Source organism: Prionailurus viverrinus, chromosome A3 (assembly GCF_022837055.1).
Source record: "Prionailurus viverrinus isolate Anna chromosome A3, UM_Priviv_1.0, whole genome shotgun sequence".
Lineage (NCBI taxonomy): Eukaryota > Metazoa > Chordata > Mammalia > Carnivora > Felidae > Prionailurus > Prionailurus viverrinus.
In genome coordinates this window covers 101,992,621-102,011,755 of record NC_062563.1, presented here as the reverse complement: position 1 = coordinate 102,011,755, position 19,135 = coordinate 101,992,621, and the positions used below count along the sequence as shown (strand labels likewise).

At 44.2% G+C, this 19,135-nt stretch overlaps 1 protein-coding gene across 3 annotated transcripts in view; it reads right to left on the bottom strand.

Annotated features, from left to right (window-relative positions):
• Window positions 1-19,135, bottom strand: part of SMYD1 (SET and MYND domain containing 1) — a 50,759-nt gene that overhangs the window by 8,743 nt on the left and 22,881 nt on the right. For 2 of the 3 annotated variants that reach the window (XM_047853686.1, XM_047853684.1), the window contains 5 exons: window positions 18,849-19,025; window positions 15,175-15,388; window positions 9,753-9,883; window positions 7,369-7,407; window positions 4,267-4,456 (listed from right to left, as the gene is read on the bottom strand). In XM_047853686.1, coding sequence (XP_047709642.1) covers window positions 4,267-4,456; window positions 7,369-7,407; window positions 9,753-9,883; window positions 15,175-15,372 — 558 coding nt within the window. In that variant the 5' untranslated portion in view covers window positions 15,373-15,388; window positions 18,849-19,025. The remainder of the gene's footprint in view (window positions 1-4,266; window positions 4,457-7,368; window positions 7,408-9,752; window positions 9,884-15,174; window positions 15,389-18,848; window positions 19,026-19,135) is intronic. The other variant, XM_047853685.1, reaches the window with a different exon arrangement.

Sequence of the window (19,135 nt, the reverse complement as noted above, 5' to 3'; positions counted from 1 at the left end):
ACCTAGTTCATATTTCTTTGTTTTGACCAAATTATATCATGAGAGAATTTGTCAGCTGTCTCTGTGAAATCTAGACTCATCAGGTTTACCGCATTTGCCTACATGGTCCAGTGATCTTATTTTTCAAAAACCAAGGTTTGATATTTCAGGCAAGGAGGCACCATAATTAAAAGCCCACGAGGGCATCATAATTTTGAATAAGAAGTGCCAAACTTCTCAGTGTCCAAAGAAAAAGTTTACTTGCTGGGCTCATCCATATCAGAAACTCTTTTCCAGAATACAAAAATAAGAATTTTTTTCTTTTCCTTTTTTTTTTTTTTGCCTACACAAATCTGATAAAACTTTTTTCCAAAATGAAAAAAAACTTTGTTATTTATTCCGACCATAAAAATGATATATAGAAGTTGTAAAAAAAAACAAAAAAAAAAACCCAAAAAACTAAAACTCATGACAAATGCATGGAGAAAAAACAGAAATCCTTGGAATCCACCCAAAGATGAACATAGCATTTTGAGGAACACTTTCCAATGCATATATACAGGAATAATATTTAAAATATTTAACAACTGGTACAGGAAAGGCACTGACCAATCAGAACAGACACTGACCATAAGCAGCCATACACTTATACGGCCTTAGCAGTATATCCTTGCTGAACCGCCTGTACATATGCACATGCGTGTGTGTATATGCCAACAGCATCAAATATTTCTTCTAATTGGAATAGTATCAGATTTCCGTCTATAGTCTGTTTCTTTCACTCAGTAGGTTATGGATATTTTCCCATGTCAATATAAAAATACAGCACCACGCTTAATAATTATAGACTTTTCCACTATATAAAGCCAGAATAATTTATTCAACCAGTTTTCCAATTTTTTCACTGTAAGGAATTGGGTCCAATGGCTCCATTTCGATTTGCTGCTTACGTTGTTTTGTGAGATCATGACCTTCACCAAACCACCAAAAAGTAACAAGAGGATGGGCATCTGTTCCCATAAAAATACAGTCCCTTAATAGATGGAGATCAGGATCTTCCCTTGGTCTCCCAGCTGTCCTGAGCCAGTTCTATACTGAGTATCCACCTTGCAGTATGAGAGGCCCTGGCCAGGACAGCTTGCTTCAGGGTCAGGATCTTGTAAGGAATGGCCTTTGTATTTATTCTTCTACGCACTGCACTTCGGCTTCCGCAGAGTTCTTAACTAACTAAAGTGTTAGTTAACTAACACTACGGTTTTGACTACTCTCATTTCCTTCTGCACCTGGCCTCCCTGGAATCCTTCTGCATCTCTGGGGTCTTGCGTGGCTTGACGCCAACAAGTGTTGCATCCACCAATGCTCTGATTTCTGCTCACAGGCCTCACTCCTGACCCAACCTTTGTCTTGATCTTTGATGTGGCTCAGATTTCTGGCTTCTGGCTACCCTCTAGCCCCAGAGTACTTCTTCGCCTTCTGTTAACTCGGATCGTGTCTTGGTTCCAGACAGGTCATTTAAGTGCATATCTGCTTTCCTAAACTCATTTGAATCAAGCACATAAGTAAGAGGGGGTCTATGTCTCATCTGGTTGGGCAGAGTTCTGTAACTGGTAGTCCAGAGGTGTACCACCAATCTGTCAAACCTAGATTTTTCCTTTCATCCACAGCTTGTTGCTCAAATAATGGCTCATTGAAGCACTTCTAGCTTATGAGCACTAATCGCTAATCTATAGTAAGTTCCATCACCTTTAAAACTCAAAATTCGTAGGGAATCTTCTGGAGAAATCAGGGTAGAGCTGGAGAATACCAAGTGGTCAGGTATTAATAAAAGTCTTGTTCAATTTGATGTTGTAAGGAAGAGTGTTACTTCAAGCTTTGGAAGTGAATCAAATTTGCTCAAGGAGGCAACTGCCAAGATTCTCAAAACAACCTGGCTAGTAGGTTGTTAATTGCATGTGCAACATGTGATAAAGCTATTCTGAGAAAGGAAATAGGGCAGTTCCATTTGGCTCCACTTTTCAGAGTAAAGGCAGGAAAACATGATCTGCAGATAGGATTTTAGGAACCCTGCAGAGAGAGACTCTCCTCCCCGGAAACACAAAATAAATAGAAAACCAGGAGGACAAGAGTAAAGAGCTGAAGCAGAGGGAAACGTCAGTGGAAGAGAAGCCAGAGGAAGAGGAGGAGGAAGACTAGGAGGAAGGGGAGAAGTCAGCAGATGGGGAGGAATCATCAGAAGGGAAGGACCAACTGGAGTGGGAGGAGCCAGAAGTAGAAGAGAAGAGGGAAAGAGGGATACTGGTTCCCCAACGTTGAAAAACTGGCATATTCCTATCGTGAAAACCAGGGGTGAGAACTGAGGAGACAGAAAAAGAAAAACCTAAGCAATCCAAACAAGGAGGGCCCAAAGCTACAGTTGAGGGGAATGTTAAACATTTTGGTTTTATTTTCGCATTTTGTAAATATTTGGTTTTGACTTTGATCCAGGTTAACATACGCAGACATATTAACGAGTTAACACATACATGTATTAAGGAGTCAGGAGGCATTCTGATGCGAATCAAAAGTTTGAGGAGGAGTCACAAAGCCTGGATTACTGGACAGGGCTTATCAGGCTGAGATAACGCATTATAAACGCATTTAAAGAAAAGCAGCTTTGACAACCACATAGATAGGATAAGCTTGAAAAAACTGCTAACAGTGCAACTCCCTTTTTACAGATGAGGACACTGGCTCAAAAGGAAGATGCTTGCCCACACTCAGAAACATTCAGTGTCATAGCCCGAACTCTTAACACTGGCCTCCTGGCTCATTTTCCAGTATTCTTTCTACTACATTATAATGGCCTTGAATTTGCCTTAGGATGCACTGCTTTTTAAAAAATTATACTCAATATTTGGGGCACTTGGGTGGTTCAGTTGCTTAAGCGTCTGACTCTTGATTTTGGCTCAGGTCATGATCTCATGACTCGTGACATCGAGCCCTACACTCGCTGACAGTGCAGAGCCTGCTTGGGATTCTCTCTCTCCCTTTCTCTCTGCCTCTCCCCTGCTCTCTCTCTCTCTCTCTCAAAATAAATAAGCATTTAAAAAAATAAAAATAGGTTAAACTCAATTTTTTTCTGATGAATTTTTTTGGTTGACTAATTTTGGTTTGGGTTACTTTTATTTTGTTTATTTATTTTCATAGAGAAACCACATTTTACATAAAAACAATAGAAAGCTTTTGCTTTGAATCCAGGTAGGTTCAAGCAGAAATCATCAATCTTTTATATCAAGAGAGACGCCAACTCTGCAATTCCACACTGGAAGACGTGGGCATATCGTCACCAGCTGGTAGCAACGTATCTCAAGTAAAGAGAGGAGAACCAAGAGCCACATATTGCGTGGTTGTATTCCTAGCCAGGAGCCCTCATTCCTAGGTCTCTTTACCTGAGGCCTTGACCTCTGGAGGCCTCCTTCCAGAGGAGGAGGAGGGAACCTTGAAGACTCTCTCCCCCACTCCAAATTGGTACCCAGTACTTTTCTACCCTTAGCCCTTCCCCCACAGCTTCTTCCACCCTCTCCCCATCTCAGGTCCATAAAACTGCTGAACCCCTTTGGCTGAGCCCCTCAGCAGGGAGAAGACCCCCACCTGACCCCTCCACCTGTGCACTTTTCCATGGGGGAAAATGGAACAAGAGGAGTCCAGTTTTAGCCTTTTGTTTATACCATTGCTGGGCTCTCTCCCAGCTCAGCCAAGCTCCTGAAATCCCCCTCAGGAATCCTTTAGCTGCTTGGTGGTCTCACCAGCAACCAGGCAGCAAGCTATTCAGGATTTAAGCACATTACCCAATCCCTACATTGCCCATTTCCATGGGACTAGGAATATCTTTGTGATAACCAGGCAAATGATCTCTTTGCCCATCTGCTCTCAATATATGAAACTCTCAGCATTACTTAACCAGCAAAAGGGCACAGAGAAGAACTAAAATTTACTCAGTGTCCACTCTGTATGCCACTCCCTTTACATTTATCACTTTGTTCAGTCCCCACAGCAACCCCTTCTGGCGGGTGCCATCATTCCTATTTTACAGATGAGAACACTGAGCAACTTCACCAACGCAAACACCTGGCAAGTGGTGGCCCCAGGACGCTAGCTGGGACCTTTCCTCTATGCCCTGTCCACCACCCCACAGCACCTTTCTAATAGTCACAGGCTGGTTCTCTGCACGGATGAGCTGTGAAATCCACCCTTGCTGGCTCCCGGAGAAGATGGCCGCAGACACCCCAGGAGCAGGACTACAAGTACCTTCGGGTCATCTTTCACCCCCAGAAAGAGGTCATCCTTCAGCTTTTTTTGGCAGTGCTCACACGTGCAGTCAAAGTAGTACTGCTTCTTCAGCTGCCTCTTGCGCTCCTCACTGACGTTGAGGAAGTCGATATAGGATACGGTCAGCTCCTCTCCTTCTGAGATCTTGCCCAGGGCCCGGAGCTCAATTCTGGACAAGGTAGAGGAAAGAGTAAATCAAATCCAGGGCTCTCAGAGTGGGGTCTCTGCTCTCCAAGGTCTCAGGGAGTTGAGTCTTCAAGACAACTCCCACTAGCACTCCAAGAAAACTCCCAATCCCACCCCCACCCCCAAAGGACCCAAAGGACAATTTTCTGGATAATTCTGCTCTACACATTATAACAATCAAATCTGCTCCATTCAGTTAATTGCTCTGAAATCCAATTAAATGGATTCCCAGGAGAGGGCTGGGCACGGTCACAAAGCCATACGTAGCTTCCCCGCCTGCAATTATCCCTGTGCATTTAGCTACTGGCTGCCTGCAACAAAGGAAGGGAGAAATAATAAGGTAAACATTCCAAATAGGAGAAGACTCAACAGTTGCCTCTGCTTAGTTTAGAGACTACTCTTTTGAAAGTACGTACATTCAGTTACCCACAATTGTGGCCTGTTCTGGGTTCAACATTAAGCCCTCCCTCACCTACCCCTCAGTCCACTGGTTCTGGTCTACGTTATGGAAAGAGACAGGCCTGGAGATCGCTGATGACGAATAAACAAAGGCTGGCTCTGTTAGCCTGCTGCATTGTTCATTTTGTATTTACCGGGGGACGTGGGTTTTGGCTGAAGGTAGGTAACAACAGCAGATGGCATTTCAATCCCCTTCCAGCCTAGACCTGACCCTCTCATTACCTACAGCACTACCACCTTACCAGGTAACAGATACAGAAGGTGCTGAGGACAAAAGCCCACTCACTGCAGAGCTGACATCCAGCTAAGCCAAAGAAGCAGAGCAGCTCGTGGGCCTCTCAATCATGCACCCTCCACCACAAGGCCAGGAGCTACAGAGAACAACCGGGGAGCCCCGCAAGCTGGCTGCCTAGCTGTGCTCTTGTGTCCCTCCAGGATCTTCTCACTGCCCAGTGGGAAGCCATCACCCAGAGAGTGGGTGGCAGGACGCAGAGGGCTGGGGAGAACATCTGCAGACAGGTCTGTGTTTATTTCCGCTACCTCCCAGAGAGGCTGAGTCAGACACCATGTGACCGGCAGCCCCTTCCACACACTCTGAGGTGACAACCAGGTGAGTAACCACTGACTGGAAGTGACAGGCATGTCCAAGTATCTTAGGTGACCACTTAAGGTAAAAAAGCCTTCTCCCAAATCGGGGTACCCTGACATGCCAAATAAATGTGATAATATATACAAACAATTCAGAGGGAGCCTGGCAAAGTCTCAGTGCCTGTTCACGTGCCCATGGGACCCCTTTCTTTTCTCCCCCACCCCAATTTTTGGCAGCAGCTGTCCTGCCATGGTGAAAGGCAAGAGGGAGAGGTGAGTTGTATGATTCTCCTCACAGCCCAGCTTAGAATCCTAATAGTCTCAGCTGCAGGGGATCAACATCCCCATTTCACAAGGGAGGGCACCGCCACCCAGAGAGGGGAAGGAACTCCCCCCATGAGGTCCCACAGCACTTTGGCAACAGTCAAGACGAAAAATCGAGTGCCATTCACACTTCACCTCAATATAATCCTCTCCCTAGAGTGTCCTCAGTCTGCCTCCCAGGTCTGCCATGCACAGGGAAAGAAATGCACCAAAGCCTTTGACTTCAGAGCTTTGCCAATGTTCTAAATCGTTCCATGCGAACAACTCCTGGGCCAGTGTTGAGTGTGGATCTCTGGCATCTGGTCCTGGTAAGGTAAGTAATTCTGCCCCCACCACCCCCACACGGCTCCATTGTGACATATTCCCATTCAACAGTGATTCAATGCCAACTGAGTGAGGATTCCCAACAGCCTTTCTTCCTATCACGGCTCAGTCAGTTCTTGCAAGGTCTCAGAGTATCTCAAATTATCTCAATTATGTAGAGAATTTTCAAAACCAAATGAACTTAGTGTCCCTCAAATATGAAAATATGCATGCCCCATTTCACCTTACTTGGGATTCGGGGTCAGGGGATGAATAGCAACCATCAGTCCATTCTCCCTTTTCCATCTTTAATGCCTGCAATTCTGGAGTTCAGCTAACTGAGGCACACATAGGCAACTTATTTAATGTATTTATTTCTTAGAGAGATTAGAAATGCAGTGCAGAGCCCCAGAGACTTAAAACTAGGAAGGTCCCTAGAGATGTGCTCATCTTGACCTTTGCTCTACAGATGTGGGACCAAACGCCCAAGGGATGATGGGAATCATCCAAAGTCACATGTAATGCAGACCAACACATACTCCAATGCAGCAACCACTCCTACCCCTGCCTTCCCAGAGCCCAAACTCCCATGCAGAGTTTTGTTCTTAATCTAAAGAGCATTTCAAGTACTTTCAAACCCAGCCTGAGAAATAGATCCACCTGGGGCCATTTATTTGTCACTAAGAAAAGTCAAAGCAAAATCTTACCTAAACCACTAATTCATAGTTGGCCAGAAACATTGAACAAACAGCGTAAATAAATATTTATCAAAAAGATTGCAGCTATGGGTGCTATTTTCAGAAGACAGTCTGGGTGAGAAATTGGGGGTTATACATAAACACAGTCCCTTTAGTACGTCAGTAATATCAGCATCCTCATTTTATATAAGCAGGACTTCGACGGACAGCGTGGGTTTTGCTAAGGTGATGTGGACTAGAAGGGACTGGCATGCTTTGGGATTGGGGTAGTGAGAGAAGCAAGGAGTGAAAGACAGGAAAGAAAAGAAGCAAAGGCACGGTGGGGAGTGGGTGGGTGAGGAACAAAACGATTAATATATATGCATTTAAAATATAGCATTCAGCAAAGACCAGACTCTGGGCTGTGGAAGGATATTACAGCCAGAGAGCAGCTTCGGAGTCTCGGGAGGGGGCGGCCCCAGCAAACCAGGCAAGTGAGGGAGATGGGTCAGAGGGGCAGGGATGCTTGCAAGGACTGACCCACCTCATCTGGGTGTGAAACATGGATTTCACTGCCTCATGACTGAAAGACAAAACAGACACCCGAATGGAAATCATTACCATTGGCTGGTCCAGTACAGCTAGCAAAGGAGCACAGCATTCCAGCTTATGCAATGAAAGCTTTGGCCATCACCACCACCTTTATCCCCAGCCCCTTCCAGTGGGGGCTCACTTGACAAGAAGCAGACTGCTATAGTGGAAAGTGCACTGGATTTAGAATGAGAAGTTCTGGGTTCAAAGGTCCTCAGCTCTGGACAAGTTATTTCCCTTTCCTGGGCTCACTGTCCTCAACTGCAGCCTGGTAATGGGACTACCATGAGACAGTGCATTTAATAATAGGTGCTAAACCCTGTATGGGTGCTGTTATCTCACTCACAAGCATCGTGGCCTCTTTGATGTCTATCTTGGGGACTGTGTGAACCGCAAATGGAGGTTGGTTCGGTCACATAGGTAGTATGTAAAATTCCATTGGGTTAGAATTGGGTTCTTTCCACTATGGCAGGCAGCTAGACTATGACTGAAAAATCACCTTATTTTGCACAACAGCCAAGAAGCCAGGTAAATATGGCTGCTCAAAATTAGTGGATGCAAAGAAGCCAGAGCAGACATCAGATTTGATCTGAAGAAAGGTTCCTGGGCTCCTACAGCTGTTACATGTAGTGACAAGGGGAGCCCTGGGTCATCACTGCTTAGGGGAGTGGTGTCCCAAAAGACCAGCTGAATTTGATTCTCAGCCAAGCAGGCTAACCTGGGACAACAGCCCCTCTGAGGAGTATTCTATGAGGTCCACGTCAGTGACCCAAGAGGCTTAGCAAGGGAAATGCAAATTCCGGGGAAAAATGATCTGGGTCCCAAATAAACTTCTCTGTCTTAAGTAACTTTCTCACTTGCTTAGAGCCTGGTGTCATGCAGGCCTTTGTTTGCAGAAATAGGAAGGAAAAGGGAAATCAGAGTCCTTGCTATATTGGGGTTTAGGCTTGATTCTTGACTGAGAACCAGAAACCATTGTCTCTGGTTTCCAGGATGTTTGGGGGCAAAGCAGCTCATTGTTGATGGCTCAGAGTTGACTTACACCTGTCATAAAATCTTGTCTCATCTCTAAGAGCAAAATAAGTAATATTGCTTAGGTCTCGTCCTCCAAATTCCCCCAGCCCTGAGTCATGGACAGCCAGGCTCTCATTCTGTTTGCTGACTTCTCCATTTATGCCCATCCCAAGATCCATTCTTTGTCCTTCTGTCCCCTGATCTGTGCCTTGGGAGTTGGGGGTGAGGGGGGATGACCTCTGGGAGCCTCATCACCCAGAGTCCTTTGCTCTCTGGCTTCTGGTTGGAGTTTGGCCAGTGGGAGGGGATCAGAAGATGGGAGGAGAGGGAGGCTGGGGTATTTAATTCTCCTGGCTCCCTCTCTGCCTGGCCATGGTTCCAGCAGCGCCAGTCTTCTCTACCAGGACAGCCAAGCCACTGGGTGGGGAGTGGAGAAACGGAACTCTCCCATGCTACAGCTCTCACCAGATGCAGGAACAGTACTTCCTCCACCTGCCCCTCCAGGTCTGGAGGTGGTAATGATTTCATACTATTGCTAGACCCTGCACACCTCACCATTCCTTGTTAGTTTCTTAAACTTTACCCCTACTTCTGTAAATTTTCCTGTTATTAAATTATCTTTGGGCAAACACTGAGTGTCTGATTTCTGCTGGGACCTTGACTAATATATGCTTCTGCCAAGCACCTTCTCAGTTGATGTTGTTCTGCAATGACTGCCTGATAGATAATCCCAGGCTTTGAGCTTTAAAACAGTAGAGGTTTGGAGCGCCTGGATGGCTCAGTCAGCTAAGCATCTGACTCTATATTTCAGCTCAGGTCATGATTTCATGGTTCGTGGGACAGAGCCCCACATCCGTGCTGACAGCATGGAATCTACTTGGGATTCTCTCTCTCTCTCTCTCTCTCTCTCTCTCTCTCTCTCTCTCTCCCTTTACCCCTCTCAAAATAAATAAATTACCTAACACATCTAGACAGCCTCAAGAAACATGCAAAGACTCAGTTATTACCCATGTGGAATCCTTTGCCTTCTCATTACCTTTCTCTTATCCACAATTATTCTAGAATGAAATGTTTTTTATTTAAAAAAAAATTTTTTTTTGTTATCTTTATACCCAATGTGGGGCTTGAACTAATGACCCCAAGATCAAGAGTCGCTTGCTCATCCAATTGAGCCAGCCAAGTGCACCTAGAACAAAATTTCTATTTGCTGCCCAGTCAAAATCCATGCTAGTTCAGGTTCCACAGTTTGGTTTAGGTCAAGTAGAGAAAACACAATAGGGTCCACATCCCCATGATACCATCCCCAGTTAAAGACATACTCACTTGCCATTGTTAAATATAACGGTGCAGTTGGGCCAACAGTCATGGTTCACCAAGCCCAGGTTGGGGAAGATGCCCACACCCACTGCCTGCAGGCCTCTCTGGTCACTGAGTGTGAAGCCATTGCAGCTAATCTACTCAGAGGAAAAGATAAAAGAGTCGATTAACAGACATAGACCAAGGACAGAACATCTTGGCTGTTCAAAGTTCAAGAAAATAGAGGACTTAGTCTAATCCTGGAGATGCTTAGAGAGTCTGCAACAAAACAATTAATCTCTTGTTCTCTAGGTGACTCCAAAGGACCCTCAAGGTGAGCACCCTGGGAGAGTACTGTACTTGCCAAAAAACAAAGCCACCTTGGCAGCTTTTGTTAGCTGTATTCTAAAAAGGCCAAAGACGGAAACGTTGGTTCTGAGAAGTCTCCCTCTTTTCCTGTTTCTGGGTCTCACATGAGTTTTCCCCAGTATCTATTTTGGTTTTTCTCCGTGACCTGCTCTGCCTTACTCTGTGTATGTGTGTGCATGCACATGCGCATGTGTGTGTGTGTGTGTGTGTGTGTGTGCGCGCGCGTGCACGCGTAGATACAGAGGGCTGTGTGCCTCCCCTGCTTCCTTTGCCTACCCACCCTCAACTCCTATAGCTGCTCATAAAATTGACATCTCTTTTTGATTGTTTTGGGTCTGGTGGATGGATATTTTTTACTCCTGTTCACAATTTTAAAATCTGTTGAGTGTAACACTTAACATATATCTTTGAATGCAAGACAAATCAAGTTGGTTACAACTTATGTGGCACTCTATTGATTTCCTTTCCCCCCAAATCACTTATTCTTTATAGAAACAAATTCCAAATACCTTTTCCGAAAAAATGCATAAGAATAAATACAACCTAGAATACATTAACCACTGCACACAAACGTCTGCTGTCTGCATAAATACGTATGTAAACATGTGCTACACTGTGCTCATGCATATGCATGCATGCACTCACGTGGCTATGTGTCATAGATATTGCAGGAATGTCCCTTTCTCCATTCAATCTCGCCAGTCATTCAGCAAATACATGAAGTCAAGCCTGTCAGTACCACTAACAAGCTGTTACCTCGGGCAAATTTCCTTCTTCCCTGAGCCTCAGTTTTCCCATCTGTAGGTTGGACTAGATGATCTCTAAGAGTTCTTTCAGCTCCGCACTTTGGTGATTATGTGGTCCTGTGACTCTAGTCCCTGGACCACTTTAGGGATACCCAGGATCGGTCTGTGACACCCATTCACCCCAAGGCTATAGAGCATAACTGCTAAGAGTAAAAAATCTAGAATCACCTGCCAGACTGCTTCTACTCCTTTCTTGGATACCAGCCCATTATCACTATGTGGGCTTTGGAGATAACATAGCTTCTCCAGGCCTAGGCTTCCTATTCTATAAAATTGGAGTGCTAAAAGCAATGATTTCATCTTGTATTTAAAGATTGCATAAAATAAATACATGGAAAGCTATGATGGTTAATCTGGGCTGTAGTGCCCAGATATTTAGTTAAACAGTATTCTGTATATAACATTTAAATCGGTAGTCTAGGGGTGTCTGGGTGGCTCAGTCAGTTAAGTGTCCAACTTCGTCTCAGGTCATGATCTCACAGCTTGTGAGTTCGAGCCCCATATCAGACTCTGTGCTGACAGTTCAGAGCCTGGAGCCTGCTTTGGATTCTGTGTCTCATCTCTCTCTGCCCCTCCCCTGCTAGCTCTCTCTCTCTTTCTCTCCCCAAAATAAATAAACGTTAAAAAGTTTAAATCAATCAATCAATCAATCAGTAGACTCTGAGTGAAGCAAACTAGCCTGCATAATGTATAGGTGGGCCTCATGCCATCAGCTGAAGCCCGTATTTTTTTTTACATTTTTAAAAAATACAATTTATTGTCAAGTTAGCTAACATACATTGTATACAGTGTGCTCTTGGTTTCGGGGGTAGATTCCCATGATTCATCGTTTACATACAACACCCAGTGCTCATCCCAACAAGTGCCCTCCTCAGTGCCCATCACCCATTTTACCCTCTCCCCCAACTGCCCCATCAATCCTCAGTTTGTTTCTGTATTTAATAGTCTCTCACGGGTTTACCTCCCTCTCTGTTTAAAACTATTTTTCCCCTTCCCTTCCCCCATAGTCTTCTATTAAGTTTCTCAAGTTCCACATATGAGTAAAAACATACGATATCTGTCTTTCTCTGACTTATTTCACTTAGCATAATACCCTCCAGTTCCATCCACATTGCTGCAAATGGCCAGATTTCATTCTTTCTCATTGCCAAGTAGTATTCCATTGTATATATAAACCACAGCTTTTTTAAAAATATTTTTTAATGTTTATTTATTTTTGAGACAATGTGAGAGACAGAGTGCAAGCAGCGGAGGGGCAGGCAGAGGGAGACACAGAATCTGAAGCAGGCTCCAGGCTCTGAGCTGTCAGCCCAGAGCCCGACATGGGGCTCGAATTCACGAACCATGAGATCATGACCTGAGCCAAAGTTGGACACTTAACCGACTGAACCACCCAGGTGCCCCAAAACCACATCTTCTTTATCCATTCATAAGTTGATGGACATTTGGGCTCTTTCCATGATTTGGCTATTGTTGAAAGTGCTGCTATAAACATTGGGGTGCATGTGCCCCTATGAAACAGCACTCCTGTATCCTTTGGATAAATTCCTAGTAGTGCTGTTGCTGGGTCATAGGGTAGATCTATTTTTAATTTTTTGAGGTACCTCTACACTGTTTTCCAGAGTGGCTGCACCAGTTTGCATTCCCACCGACAGTGCAAGAGGGTTCCTGTTTCTCCACAATCTCACCAGCACCTGTTGTTTCTTGAGTTGTTAATTTTAGCCACTCTGACTAGTGTGAAGTATTTCCCTGATGATGAGTGATGTTAGCATATTTTCATGTGTCTGCTGGCCATCTGGATGTCTTCTTTGGAAAAGTGTCTATTCATGTCTTCTGCCCATTTCTTCACTGGATTATTTGCTTTTCGTGTGTTGAGTTTAGTAAGCTCATTATAGAATTTGGATACTAACCCTTTATCCAATATGTCATGTGCAAATATCTTCTCCCATTCTGTCGGTTCCCTTTTAGTTTTGTTGACTGGTTCCTTCACTGTGCAGAAGTTTTTGTCTTGATGAGGTCCCAGTAGTTCATTTTTGCTTTTATTCCCCTTGCCTTTGGAGACGTGTCGAGGAAGAAGTTGCTGTGGCCGAGGTCAAAGAAGCTGTTGTTTGTTTTCTCCTCTAGGAGGAGATGGTTTCCTGTCTCACATTTAGGTCTTTCATCCATTTTGAGTTTATTTTTGTGAATGGTGTAAGAAAGTGGTCCAGTTTCATTCTTCTGCATGTTGCTGTCCAGTTCTCTCAGCGCCATTAGCTAAAGAGACGTTTTTCCATTGGATATTCTTTCCTGCTTTGTCAAAGATTAGTTGGCCATATATTTGGGCCCAGTTCTGGGTTCTCTATTCTATTCCATTGGTCTGTAATATCTGTTTTTATGCCAATACCATACTCTCTTGATGATTACAGCTTTCTAATAGAGGCTAAAGTCCAGGATTGTGATGCCCCATGCTTTGAGTTTTGTTTTGTTTTTTTTTTTTCAACATTACTTTGGCTATTCAGGGCCTTTTGTGGTTCCATACAAATTTTAGGATTGTTTGTTCTAGCTTTGAGAAGAATGCCAGTGCAATTTTGATTGGGATTGCATTGAATGTGTAGACTGCTTTGGGTAGTATTGACATTTTAACAATATTTATTCTTCCAATCCATGAGCACGGAATGTTTTTCCATTTCTTTGTATCTTCTTCAATTTCCTTCATAAGTTTTCTATAGTTTTCAGCAGACAGATCTTTTACATCTTTGGTTAGGTTTATTCCTAGGTATTTTATGGTTCTCAGTGCAATTGTAAATGGGATCGATTTCTTGATTTCTCTTTCTGTTGCTTCATTATTGATGTATAGAAATGCAACCGATTTCTGTACAGTGATTTTGTATCCTGCAACTTTGCTGAATTCATGCATCAATTCTAGCAGTTTTTGGTGGAGTCTTTCAGGTTTTACATGTAGAGTATCATGTCATCTGCAAAAAGTGAAAGTTTGACTTCTTCTTTGCCAATCTGGATGCCTTTTATTTCACTTTGTTGTCTGATTGTTGAGGCTAGGACTTCCAACACTATGTTAAACAACAGTGGTGAGAGTGGACATCCCTGTCTGATCTCAGGGGCAAAGCTCTCAGTTTTTCCCCATTGAGGATGATTTTAGTTGTGGGCTTTTCATATATGGCTTTTATGAGGTTAAGGTATGTTACTCCTATCCCAATTTCTTTGAGGGTTTTTATTAAGAAAGGATGCTGTATTTTGTCAAATACTTTTTCTGCATCTATTGACAAGATGATATGGTTCTTTTCCTTTTTGAAGTCTATAACTGAACAAAGACTGACCTCCCCCAAACAAGAAAGGATTCTGCTAGCAGACTGCCTTTGGACTTGAACTGCAACTCTTCTCGGGCCCCCTGCCTGCCAGCTTACCAGCAGGTTTTGTATTTACTAAGTCTCCACTATCACAAGAGCCAATTCATTAAAACAAATCTCTTCTTCCTCCCTCCCTCCCTCTCTCTCCACACACACACACACACACACACACACATGCATGCACGCACGCGTGCGTGCGCTATTGGTTCTGTTTCTCTAGAGCGCTCTATCACAGAAGTTCTGGCACGTGGTGAGGACAGGAGATGTAGAGTATGATCATGCTATTGGTGTTATTACAGTAACCTCCCCCCTTAGCCCACTCATCAGCACCACAGAAGGAAGACCCGCCAGTTGGAAGACATCTACCCCCAGAACCCAAGGCCTGAACCTGCTGATCCATGAAGCTCCTACCCCCATGCATTGGCCTCTTATGGCTACAAGAGCTCTGGTTTTGCTGCTCCAAGGCAGCTCTCTCCAAAAGTCCTTCCTCTCGTCTCCCTAATGTCCATAACACACAACTCCAGGCTCTCTATTATCCTGCCTACTATACCTGGGAAAAGGAAGGATCTCATTTCCAGAGTGACTTGGGCAACAAGGGATGGTGATTGGGTCTTTGCTCTCAGTATAAACAAGAGAAAGTAGAAAGCACAGATAAATAAGAAGGTCAATTCCTATCCGAATCTACCACGCAGGGATAACCAACAGTTTGTGTGTGGGATGCCTGCTTCTGATAGGGTGGGAATGACTTTCTGGTAAGCAAGGCCAGAACAACAGAAATGGGATGAAATTTCTTCACTTTGGGCCTCTGACCCCTCTGGTCCTTCTCTCGGCCTCCCCTCCCCCACTCCAGCCTGGTAGCTTCTGAATACTTCTTGGTTGACCAATCCTAGCTGCCACCTCCCACCCCCGCCACCTTATGGGGGATCATACCACGCCAAAGACGTGTGAGATGTACTGCATGCTGAACTGCTGGCTCTGGGGCGGCCAGTACTGTAAGAAAGTGTCCACGTCCACCCGCAGCTCCTTTTGCTCCTCCTCCCCGAAGTGCTCCACGTGGTTCTGCAGGTCATCCACAGCCACCAAGCAGCCCTCTGTGAGCCCAGTGCCCTCTCTCTCCACCCGCCACATGATGCGGGCCGCCAGCCTGTGGAGAGGGGCAGGGTTAGGGATGCCCCAGCACAGTCATTCATTCAACAAACACTTACTGAGCACCTAATGCGTGTCAGGCACAGGGCTGACCTACATATATGGAATTTCTTTTTATCATGGAGCCTTTATTTTATTTTATTCTTTTATTAATTTTTTTAATATGAAATTTACTGTCAAATTGGTTTCCATACAACACCCAGTGCTCATCCCAACAGGTGCTCTCCTCAATGCCCATCCCTCACTCTCCCTTTTATAGTGGGGAGACCTTAGTTTAAAAAATAATAATTTAAACTAGCGTTAAGTGCAACACAAAGAATAAAATAGGGTAGAATAAAAACATAGTAGAGGGTGACTGGGGGAAGGGATGCCAAGGTGATTAGGGGAGGTGATACTGAGGATCATACTCAAGCTGAAAATGGAATGACTAGGAGCTGGCTCTGTGCAGATGGGAAGGAGCAGTGAGTACATAGACCTTGAAGAAGGAATGGGCTTGGAATGATGGAGAAACAGCAGCAAGTCCAAGGTGGGTGGAGCATAGTGAGTAGGGAGTGGAGAGCAAATAAAGATGGAGAGGTGGGCCGGAGTCAGGTCATGTGGGGTCTATGAGACCATGAAAAAGCATCTGGGGACACTGAGGTATAGCAGCCTGGGTCTCTCCTGATAATATGGCTAAGTGAGATGAGCACTAGAGAAGGAGTCTAACAACCTGGGTTCAAATCCATTTCCACTTACTATGTGACCTTGGGCAATTCCCTGGACCTATCTAAGGGCCAGGAAAAGATGATAATACATATCCCCTGACAAAATATTTGGAAGACAAGGTGGTGTAACAGATGTCTACATGTGTGTGAACTTATCTGTAGTCTTAGTGATTAAAGAAAGAGGTGGGAAAGACAATCTGGGTGGGGAAACAATATAAGAAAAGGCTCGGAGGCAGCTACAGGCTTGGCATATGCAGGAAGCAGGGAGGGGAGGGGGCTGGCGTGGCTGAAGCAGAGGGCTCTGAAGGAGGAGGGGAGGCAAGGTGGGATAGGAGGGAGCCCTGGAGAGCACAGAGTGTGGAGTGTGAGACAAAAGGGTGAAGTTCATCTTGAGGACAGTGAGGGTTATCTATATGGTAGCCTATGCCCACTAGATGAAGCCTATGACTGAGGGCATTTTGGCAACTCTCGGCTACTCATTGAATGCATGCTGGCCAAGCACCTGCAAGGGGGTGGGGGCCTAAGGCAGATCTTGTCCCTGAGGGACCTCCTTGGCAAATAACAGGCCCGTTTCTCCTCTCGTTTGGGTCACAGAGTTATTTCTGAAAAGATGCCCTGCTGGCAATCCCAGGTGCCTGGGAACTGAGGTATCCCCACATTGGAGCTCAGGACAGCACTGGAGAAAATAAGGCTCCAGTAGGGTGTCTGTTGCCTCCAAATATTAGGGAAATGGTCCCTAAGTGTCCATCAATGGATGAATGGATAAAGAAAATGTGGTGTGTGTGTGTGTGTGTGTGTGTGTGTAGATATATATATACACATATATATACTGTATATATAATATATAAATATAATATATGATTATATAATATAAATATATATAATATACATGTGTATATAATATATATACAGTATATATATGTATAAAATGGAATACTATTCAGTCATGAGAAAAGAGGAAATCCTTCCATTTAAGACAGCATGGATGGACTTTGAGGGCATTATGCTAAGTGAAACAAACCAGACACAGACAAAAACTGCATGGTATCAGTTATGTATGGCATCTTAAAAAAGAAAAGAAAAAAGTCAAACTCATAGAAACAGAGGAAAGTGGTTTCCAGGGTCTGGGTAGTGGCGGAAACAGGGAGAGGCTAGTTAAAGCACAAACTTTCAGCTAGGAGATAAATAAGGTCTGAGGATCTAATGTAAAACATAGTGACTACAGTTGACAACACTGTACTGTATAATTATAATCTGCTGAGAGAGTAGAACATAAAGGTTCTCACTTGGGGAAAAAAAGGATAAATATGTCAGGTGATAGGTATGTTAATTAACTAGATGGGAGGTGTCCTTTCACATTGTATACACACATCAAATCATCATTATGTACACCTTAAATATCTTATGATCTTATATGCCAATTGTACCTCAATAAAGCTGAAATTTTTAAAACATGAAAATAAAATAAAATTGCAAAAGAACATGTTTTTAAAGAAGCAGGATTTCAACAGGTGGAACTACGGGGATGGGGAGGCTGACTGAGCCATTTCATTTTGTAGTTTCCTAAAAATTACTAGGATATGATGATTCCATTCTGTATTTGAACTTCCCACCCTACCCACTGAAAATGGTCCCAACTTCACCTTCCCCTTCTCCTCTGCTCTCCAACACCACCTCCCAAGCACTCACCTGCAGCCCTATCTTGCGGTGTTGGCCCTGAGATTCCTGGCCGCAGCTGCCCTGGGGATGCCACTAACTGTTGTGAATGTCTTTCGCATATAATGAGTGCAGAGGGCTGTGTGCACAAGCCAAGGGACTAGTGGGCTATGGTTACTTGAAAAGCTCTGCATTTTATCTTGGTTTACCTGTCTGTTTTTTCCCTTTGTTCATTTGTTTTGTTTCTTAAATTCCACATGAGTGAAATCTGACTTATTCCACTTAGCATAATCCTCTCTAGCTCCATCCATTTTATTGGAAATGGCAAGATTTCACTTCTTGATGGCTGAGTAATATTCCATTGTGTATATATACCATATCTTCCTTGTCCATCCATCAGTCTATGGACACTTGAGCTGTTTCTGTAATTTGACTATTGCAGATATGCTGCTATATAACCACAGAGAACAAAGTGATGGTTACCAGAGTGGTGGGTGCATGAAATAGGTGATGGGATCAAGGGGCGCACTTGTGATGAGTGCCGGGTGATGTAGGGGAATGTTGAATCACTACATTGTACACCTGAAAATAATATTACACTGTATGTTAACTAATTAGAATTTAAATAAAACCTTTAAAAAAAAAGCTCTGCTTTTTTGTGTGTTTAATTCTGCTGGAATTAAATAGCTCAGCTGCTGTTGAGCTCTAGCTCATTTTGCCAAATCTTCAGATTTTTTTCTTTCAAGAGAAACCAGAAATCCTAACTTTTTTAATGTGGAATTTTCCAATTTTTTTAAACATTGGCAGATCAAAAAAAAATTTTTTTTTTTAAGTTAAACACTAGGGAGCCATTGAGAACAGGTCTGCAGTCAAGTCTAGACGGGTTGTGGACTAAAACCATGGCCACAGACACCCAGTTCTAGATGGGCTCCCACACCTAAAGGGAGTGCACAGAGATGCCCCTATCCAGTCTCTCTGAGGCTCTACCCTGATTTGCACTCAGCCTGGCTTCCCTGGGCCTGGGAATGCTTGTCACTAACACCTTCCCCACCTGACATTTGGGAATTCCAAACACTAGCCCCGGGGCCCAGCTCTGACCTGATGTTCTCATTGGGCACCTTCCCATATCTCTTGATGGCCGAACACTCGTTCTTGTGGTTCAGCCAAGCATCCTTCTGGCAGGTGCGGTCACAATACTGGGCGAACTTGCACTGTCCACAGCGATGAAGCTTCTCCTGCCTCTTGAAGCAGGTATGGCACACAAAGTTAACAAGGCTGGGAACGAAGGGAGAAACAAGTGATTGGGGGTGGCACAGCAAACAGGGACTGCACTGGACATTGGACCCCAACGTGGGGACACTACTGCACGCTGCATATAAGCCTTT